The sequence below is a fragment of the Bos grunniens genome, chromosome 23 (assembly GCF_055505025.1).
Source record: "Bos grunniens cultivar Pamir isolate PY7600 chromosome 23, Bosgru_T2T1.0, whole genome shotgun sequence".
In the NCBI taxonomy this organism is placed as follows: domain Eukaryota; kingdom Metazoa; phylum Chordata; class Mammalia; order Artiodactyla; family Bovidae; genus Bos; species Bos grunniens.
In genome coordinates this window covers 23,639,922-23,649,230 of record NC_141187.1, presented here as the reverse complement: position 1 = coordinate 23,649,230, position 9,309 = coordinate 23,639,922, and the positions used below count along the sequence as shown (strand labels likewise).

The window sequence follows — 9,309 nt, the reverse complement described above, 5'->3', positions numbered from 1 at the left end:
AGAACATGGGTTCAAGAATCATTCTGCTTTGGTGCCTAATGTCAGCAATGGCAGTTACTAGTACAGTGACTTTGAACAAGTTATTAAGTGAATGCCTCCAATGTTCATTTACCTTCATGTGAAATGATAACAGTAAAACATGGCACAGTGATGACAGCAGTATCTACCTCATAAGCTTGCTGTTGTGTTTAATTGAGACAATATAAAGTGCTCAGGTGGTAACAAATATGTAGCAAATATTCAATAAATACTGTTACGGGGCATCTAGTAAGAACCAAGTCTTTGGCTAAATATAAAAAATAAAAATAGAGGGACTTCCCTGGCTGTCTAGTGGTTAAGATCATTCATTCTGAATGCAAGGAGCATGGATTCGATCCCTGATCAGGAAACTAGATTCCACATGCCATGCACAGCCTGACCTAAAACATAAAATAACTATATTAAGATTAAAGTTTCTAAAAAATTGATTAGTTATGAAATAAAAATAGTGGAGTTGTAAACAATATGTATACAATCTATATACTTTTCAGGACATTTCTTTCACCATTGCCCCTTATTCAAGCCATATTTAGTGTGGTAAGTCATAATTGGGCTTTCCTGGTGACTCAGAAAGTAGAGTCTGCCTGCAATGCAGGAGACCCAGGTTAGATCCCTGAATTGGGAAGACCCCCTGGAAAAGGGGATGGCTATCCACTCCAGTATTCTTGCCTGGAGAATTCCATGGACAGAGGAGCCTGATGGGCTATAGTCCATGGGATCACAAAGAGTCTGTCAGAGCAACTAACACTCAACAAATCATAATTACTTATTTAAACTTAAGAAGACAAAGCATTCATTCCCCTCAATCATTTTCCATAAGCAAAGAAAGGGAGAAAAGTGGGTAATAACCCTTTATGAATTGGTCTCTGATGCCTTAAGATTAGAATTCTGACATTCACTTTCTCAGAAGTACCATTTTCTAAAATTTTCTGGGTAGATAAACAATAAATACTGTATTTGCTGTTATAACTTTATTTCAATCCTCATTCAATAGGTCTGTGTTAAATATGTATTCTCCTCTATGCAACACTTTAAAACTGTCAAAATCCCTCACTCATGGAATTTATATTTGAATGAGATGTGGCAGTTAATAATGACAGTGTTAATAATTATACCAAACCATAAGAATAAATAACTTAAAAAAACAAAAGCTGACAATGAATCTAGCTAATTTCAGATAATGACAAATAAAGAACACCAAAAATACATTTCAGTGTTGCTTCACTATATTCACAAGGCTCACTATAATTATTAGTCACACAAAAAAAAAACCTTTAAAATATTCTCTGATAAGATGACATGTGAGTAGCAGAGACCAAATTTTTTAAAAAATAAATTGTGATTCTGGGTAAAAGAGTGAGAGGATTACAACTTGAAAGAATGCTTGATAATGAGGCTGAAATATCACATATCACACCCATACACACACAGTCAAAATCCTTCTGAAGAAAAGGGAAGATTGCTGTTGGGTGAAGGGTAAAGAAACGTGTTCAGTGAGAAAATAAACTTCATCTGAGTAAAATTTGAAATGACACACAGAAATGGATCACATGAAAAATATGTATGAATGATTAATAACTATTGTGACTTTATAATCTATAAGTTAAAATTCACTTAGACATAAGTAGAGGAAGCAAGTTAAAACATGTAACACATAATCAATACTCTGTTTCCAAAATTAAAATGTAATGTTTTGATTATCGCATTAATTTCCTTAGCTTAAGATAACTCATAGATTCATTAATACCAAAAGTAATCAATATATTTGAATAGTTATAGAATTCTTTCTTTCCTCAAACCACTAACTTAAGTGACGGTGTTACGAACAAAGATATTAGGGGGAAGCATCAGTAAGGACATATATTTTCATTAAGTACTGGAGAAGCAATGGCAACCCACTCCAGTACTCTTGCCTTGAAAATTCCATGGATGGAGGAGCCTGGTGGGCCGCAGTCCATGGGGTCGCTAGGAGTCGGACACGACTGAGTGACTTCACTTTCACTTTTCACTTTCATGCATTGGAGAAGGAAATGGCAACCCACTCCAGTGTTCTTACCTGGAGAATCCCAGGGACAGGGGAGCCTGGTGGGCTGCCGTCTATGGGGTCGCACAGAGTCGGACATGACTGAAGTGACTTAGCAGCAAGCAACCACTAAACTATGGTCACTGGAGATAGTTACAGATTGATATTTTTATGTCACTGTATAAAAAGGTAAAATAGTAATGGGCTTTGCCTACTTAGCTGTGGCTTTCTTTTATATTTCCCTTGATGGCTCAGTGGATAAAGAATCCACGAGCAATGTAGGAGACACAGCAGATGGAAGTTCAATTGTTGGGTCGGGAAGATCCCCTGGAGGAGGAAATGGCAACCCAGAACTCCAGTATTCTTGCCTGAAAAAGTCCCATGGACAGAGGAGCCTGGTGGGCTACAGTCCACGGGTCACAAAAGAGTCAGACACTACTGAGTGACTGAGTACACACTATTCCTTAATCAATAAATTTAAATGCCCTTTCCCCTTACATTTCCACCCTTTTTCCTACCACTCACCTTTTGTTTATAACACAAAACTGTTGCCCTGGGCTCAAGGATACTTCTGGAAGTGTGAGGGTAGACATCTGCCCACACACTGAAAGAGGTCATTGTTAACCGAATCATTAAGATAAATACACCCATTGTACTAAGATTTACTACTACTCCTAGTAGTAGTAGTAGTATTGATTAGGCAGACTTTCACACTACAAAAAAGTGTTGTATAACTGCGAGCAAATTCTCAACATAAATTCTTTCATGTGTAATTTTTTTTTAATGATTCACAAGTAATAAGATAGCACAAAATATACATTCGTCGCTTCAGTTGTCCGACTCTGTGTGACCCTATGGACTGTAGGCCGCCAGGCTCCTTTGTCCATGGGATTCTCCAGGCAAGAATACTGGAGATGATTGCCATGCCCTGCTCCAGGGGATCTTCCTGACCCAGGGATCGAAACCGTGACTCGAGTCTCCTGAATTGGCAGGCAAGTTCCTTACCACTAGTGCCCCCTGGGAATACATTCGTTAGACTATAAAATTTGTCACCAAAATCAAGACAAAACTCAGGAGCCAATGGACATTGAATAATATTTTCTCACCAGACTATACTTCTAACAGCTATCTTTAAGGTTGGTTTACTTTTCAAAGTTTATATCATTGTCTTTAACACCCAATTAAGGCTTACTATAAAATAAAAGCAACTAGTTGCCCCAGAGTTCTGTGCGACATACTATTTTTGACTCATCTCATTGACAATATACAATAGTTTCCTCTACTCTTTTGAACAGCAAGGAAGATTCAGGTTAGATTAGAAAAGATATTTGTTGGGATGACAGGAAAGAACAGTTTACACTATTTACCAGTGTCTAGATTCTCCTAAAAGTAGAATTCCCGGGGAGTGTTTTTATTTTTTTCAAAGTTTCTGCTTCCAGAAGGAGTCTTCAGCTGTAAAAATAAAGGGTGAGAACAAATGAATTGTATCATTTCTTTTACCTTGGTAACCACAGGTTTTCATTATTATGTAGTTTCCTTTGAATTATAAAACAACCATTGTAGGTGATTTGGGTATTCAGTAATAATAATGGTTAAGATTATTGATTCACAATGTGCATGCATACTCAGTCACTCACCCTTGTCCAACTCTTTGCGACCCTTTGGACCCACCAGGCTCCTCTGTCCATAGGATTTTTCAGTCAAGAAAAATGGATTGCAATTTCCTCTTCCAGGGATGTTTAATTCCAGTTCCACTCCTAACCAGCTAGCTGGTTGACTTTGGGGGAGTTACTTCAACCTCTGTGTTTGTATTCTTGTGCATAAAAATGGAGCTAAGTATTATACCTACTTCAGGGGACTTTGATAAGGCTTAATATTAGTTTATGCAAGTTACACGGAATAATGTTGTTCAGTGGCTCAGTCATGTCCGACTCTGCGACCCCATGGACTGCAGCATGCCAGGCTTCCTTGTCCTTCACCATATCCCGGAGCTTGCTCAAGCTCATGCTCATTGAGCTGGTGATGCCATACAAGCACCTCATCCTCTGTCATCCCCTTCTCCTCCAGCCTTCAATCTTTCCCAGCATCAGGGTCTTTTCCAGTGAGTTTGTCTTCACATCAGGTGGCCAAAGCATTGGAGCTTCAGCTTCAGCATCAGCCCTTCCAATGAATATTCAGGGTTGATTTCCTTTAGGAAACAGAATAATGCCTTGCACATAGTCTGTATTTAATGGGTGTTTTTAAAGTACAGTAAGATTACAAATTTCAGAGCAGCTGAGCCTCTTGGATTTGTGGATTCTAAAGATAGGAACCATAAGTAATGATTAGAGCTTGCATAAGATATTTTTGTAGTGGAAAGAAGTAGAAATCATAGCAGAAGATCCAGCCACTGATATATATGCATGCTTTGGTTTTCTTAACAATTTAATACTCAATGTCCTCATCTATAAAAAGTTTTATGATCCTTTCCAACTTGAAACTTGCTAAAAGTGTCCATTAACCTGTACTGATACATAAAATTAATCCCATATGAATTCTTCATTTTTAATTTTAAAGCTTTACATTGGTACATTTAATTGTACAAAGTTTTAAGGGGACTGTTGAAATAGTGCATTGCTTCTAATAGTGAAGAGGAATGAAAATGGCATCATGATTTTGTAGTAAAAGTAGATCATTATGTTATTTTGGTTTTCTTAATTCTAAAACGTGAAACCTAAAACCCAGTGCCAGACCAATGAAGACTTTATGCAGAAAGTAGAAAGTGTCAAGATTTTAACTGGAGACTTGTAAGAGAATAGCATTACACTTGGTATTTTCTTTTGATACTCTTTCTCAGCATTATACTTTTCCAGCATTCCCAACATCTGTGTCTTTCTGGGAAAGCTCCCTAGGTAGACATATCTCAGTCCAACATCACTAAAGTCTTACCACCTTCTCTGAACCAGAACTTATAACTCCAAGAGTCCTTACCTGTATTTCTGAATGATATAATTATTAGCTGTGACCATCTAACTTCATAGGAAGAAAGTTAAAACATTTTCTAAAAATCCAAAATCCTGACTCAAGTAAATGGAAGTATGAAGCCTTACGCATCAATTGGTTCATATACTTCAGGTCAGTTCTCCACTATTTTAAAAAGTTCCTCCCTGCCGTCTCTCTCTCTCTCTTTCTTAATCACTACTTGTAATCTCATCCTTTTCCATTTTCCACCTTTCATTTTCTTTGCCTTTGCCTCTAAAAAGCTATTTAATAATAGAAATCTAGAATCTGAATTGCTCCCATATGAAACACTATGACATCCATTTTAAGCAATAAATCAATAAATTAACTTGTCTCCTATGTATCCAGTTTTGTTCTACTATGTCATTTCCTCAGGAGAATTGAGATGAGAATCACTCATATCCTTATGTTTGTTCTGGGTGATTCAGATGTCACTGGTTCTAATGTCACATTTAAGCAAAGCGAGAAAAAGTCATGCAATTTATGAGTTTAACTGATGTTCCAATTTGATCAGTTTAGTTCAGTCAATCAGTCAGGCATATCCGACTCTTTGCGACCCCATGGACTGCAGCATGCCAGGCTTCCCTGTCCATCACCAACTCCCAGAGCTTACTCAAACTCATGTCCATTGAGTCAGTGATGCCATCCAGCCATCTCATCCTCCGTCTCCTCATGCCTTCAATCTTTCCCAGCATCAGCCTGATAGAATCCGACTTGACAGGATCAGCTTATTTTGTATGGGTGAGATGGATACAGCTACACTGAAGCAAAGTGGTTTATTTGGTTCTAGGTCATCTTCTTACCTGTACCATTATAACAACACCCGGCTTTACAATCTTTTTTTGTATTTTTCATACTTGTTAATTTGTTCTACTAACATACAATAGGTCTTATTAAATCTCCATCTGTTTAAAGGGTTATTTTTGATGTTTTATAGAGATATTAAGGAAATGATTTTTCATGCCTTGATTATAAGTATATAAGCAACTTTGAGATAAAGAATGGAGCACAAAAGTAATGATACTAGACTACTGTTTTTAAAACTCAGATTATACAATCCCCTAATAACTTGTTTTTCCTCAATGCCCCAGGAAGTTAAACCATAATTCATTCAGTTATAAGAATACATTTTTTTTATTTTCACACCTAGCCAAATGGTTTCTGTTTAAATATATTTAGATAATATTTTTCACATATGTTACCTATTTAATCCTTAGTATAAACCTCTAAGTATGATTGGTCCTACAAATCCAGTCTTCAAAGAGAAAGTCTTGAGGCTCATCTAGTGAATATTTATCCCAATTATACAGTTAGTAAACAGAAGAGCCAGACCTCAAGATTAGTTCTCTGTATCTCTTTCCATTTTTAATGCACTACTTTCCCCTATGGGTGAGCTATTCCTATGGATGAGTCATTATATGGTATATAAAGAATCACACTGACTATTCTTATAGTATAGCTATGATAATTTTTAATGTAACAGTACTAGAACTGTGTTCTAGAAATATTTTCTGCTTATAGAAAAATCCATGAATAGTATCTATCTCAGGCCATATGACTTTACATGGTGCATACTCATTACTCAGTTATGAGAGTGAAGAAGATCAGGATTTGGTGGTGTGGACCCTGGCACCACACTACTTAAGAGTCCACTTCTACTCTACCAATCATCACATGTATGATTTGAGGAAATTACACAATCCCTCTGTGCCACAGTTTCCTCAGCTGCAAAATGAGAAGTTTCTATGTCATGGAAATTGTTATGAGGATTCAACTCATTAATCCCTATAAAGTGCTTAGAACACTGCCTAGCATGTAAGTACTCAAAAGAGCATGTGGCTGAAAATGTTGATATGTGCTTTCAATTAAAGAATAAAGAAGGCTTTAACCTCATTATTGGCTTGTATAGCTGAAAATGAGTTCACATTTGGTTCTTTGAGGTCATAAGAGAAGTCCTCTATTTTCCTTTTGCTGTTTCACAATACTTAATGAATATCTGCTCAATCTTGAATGGCAGAATTAATCAGCATAGTAATCACTCCGAGAAAGCTATAAAAACAAGAGTTCATCTTTCTTTTATCAAAAAATAGCACACCTCTGTCATTTGAGCTCTGCCTCAACTTCACTCAAGGAACAATATCAACAATGAAGATACTTTGTATTTTCCTGACCTTTATCTTGACCGTATCCTGTGGTCCAGCAGGTAATTTTCCTTAACATGGGAAAAGAGGGAAGGACAACTGTTGTGTTGTTTTTTTTTTTTTAACAAGTGCTTTACTCTGGAAAATAAACCAAATTATAGTTAGGAGATCCTATATGAATTCACAATGTGATTCACTAATTATTTTGTGTGGAAGAAGAAATTAGTGGAGCTGAGAGTTGAGAATATAAAAGAAACCAGTTACCAACATGGTACAATTAAATCTGTTCATTGCTGTTTTTGATGAGACTATGACTCCTTATATACTTCATAATACTCTGTCTTTTTAAATTCAGTCTAAGGAACTGATATTATAGTTTTTGTCAAAATTAAGCTTTCTGCTTCTATTGTTGTTGTTTACTTTTTTGTAAGCCCATGGACTGTAGCCCATTTGGCTCCTCTGTCCATGGGATTTCCCAGGCAAGAATACTGGAGTGGGTTGCATTTTCTTCTCCAGGGAATCTTCCCAACCCAATCATAGAATCCACTACTTCTGGATTGCAGGTGGACTCTTTACCACTGAGCCACCTGGGAAGCCCAAACTTTCTACTACTGGTCCAGTAACTTGTGGTAAGGGAGAGAGGTGTTGGAGTGGACAACTATTTAGAACACAAAGTATGTAGACTATTTTATCCACATCATTTTGTCTTTACTCTTGAGAAAATGTGCACAGATTATTTATGAATATTCTATTTACAATAACAAAAAAGCTAATGGCAAAGGAAATATTGTTGGGTAAATAAGTACTTATGTTGTTTGTTGTTCAGTCACTAAGTCATATCCAACTCTTTGCAACCCCATGGACTGAAGCACATCAGCCTTCCCTGTCCTTCACTATCTCCCGGAGTTTGCTCAAACTCACATCCATTCATTCAATGATGCCATCCAACCATCTCATTCTCTGTTGCCCTCTTCTGTTCCTGTCCTCAATCTTATAGGCAATAAAATCCATATTTTTTAATATAGTTGCCTGGACATGATTTCAGAATCAAAATTATTTAACTCTATAAACAACTTTATTATTATCTATCTACCTAGTTATCCATCTACCTACACAAGATGGTTAAACCTTGATTCTTGATCAAAGACACTTTTTCCTAGTTTTACAGAGGAAAACAAGAGAAAAAACGAAACAAATTGAAGAAAGAAAAAGACAGTGTTACCTTGTTCGTGGTGCTTGCAAGATGTCATGCGGCCAATGGGAATACAAATATACTGACTGCGATTTGGAGCCCTGCTGTGTTGCACGGGAATACGTACCACCAGTTCAACCCATCGCTATCACTAAATCTTATAAAACTGTAACTTACACTTCTACTATACTGTATAATACTGCCAATGCAAGTTATAATTCTAGTACATTACATAATACTACAGATGTAAATTATACTTCTACTACACTACCTAATACTACAGATGTAAATTATACTTCTGCTACACTACATACTACCAATGCAAGTTATAATGACTTGCATCATAGTACGTAATAGTACAGATGTAAATCATAATTTTACTACACTGTCTAGTACTGCAGTGTAAATTATAATTCCACTATATAACACTATATTATAACAATATTATTAATAAAAATGAACTTTCTACCTTCTATAAATCTATTTTCACATGTTTTCTAGACTTCTGGAATATACAACTATATAATGACAGCTAGTGAGTTCAATGTTAGGTTAGTACCAGAGAAATAAAGAAGAGTGGCACCCTCTCCATTAAACCTGCAGAAGTTCTTCTCCACCCACATGGCAAACACCCTCCACACTTAATACTTCTCTTTACCTCTGGCCTGTGCAATAGCCTAGTTATTTTCACAAGATCTTTTAAGTATCAGCTATCAATCATGGTTTATGCTACCTTTCCACAGTTTCAGCAAAAATGCACTTGGGCCTTGGACATAAAGTCTTACACATTTTAGTCATGTAATAAGATCATATGATAATATAATTGTGAGAAAGAGCAATGAACAAAACTCACAAGGAGTAAAATGTGATGAGAATAAGAGCAAGTTAAAAATATTAGAAGATATACTTTTTTT

At 36.4% G+C, this 9,309-nt stretch overlaps 1 protein-coding gene across 1 annotated transcript; it reads left to right on the top strand.

The window, feature by feature from the left end:
- The first annotated feature begins 7,207 nt into the window (after window positions 1-7,207).
- On the top strand, window positions 7,208-8,749 carry DEFB113 (defensin beta 113). Its single transcript, XM_086370750.1, has 2 exons — window positions 7,208-7,265; window positions 8,364-8,749. Exons 1-2 carry the CDS (start codon window positions 7,208-7,210, stop codon window positions 8,747-8,749), a joined length of 444 nt encoding a protein of 147 aa, XP_086226876.1.
- The last annotated feature ends 560 nt before the right edge of the window (window positions 8,750-9,309 follow it).

What these genes read in the sequence shown, in the direction of transcription:
- DEFB113 (XM_086370750.1), top strand. Translation starts at nt 7,208, where the DNA reads ATGAAGATACTTTGTATTTTCCTGACCTTTATCTTGACCGTATCCTGT. An exon ending in CGTATCCTGTGGTCCAGCAG is followed by an intron (nt 7,266 to 8,363) that starts GTAATTTTCCTT and finishes ACTTTTTCCTAG; the next exon opens with TTTTACAGAGGAAAACAAGA.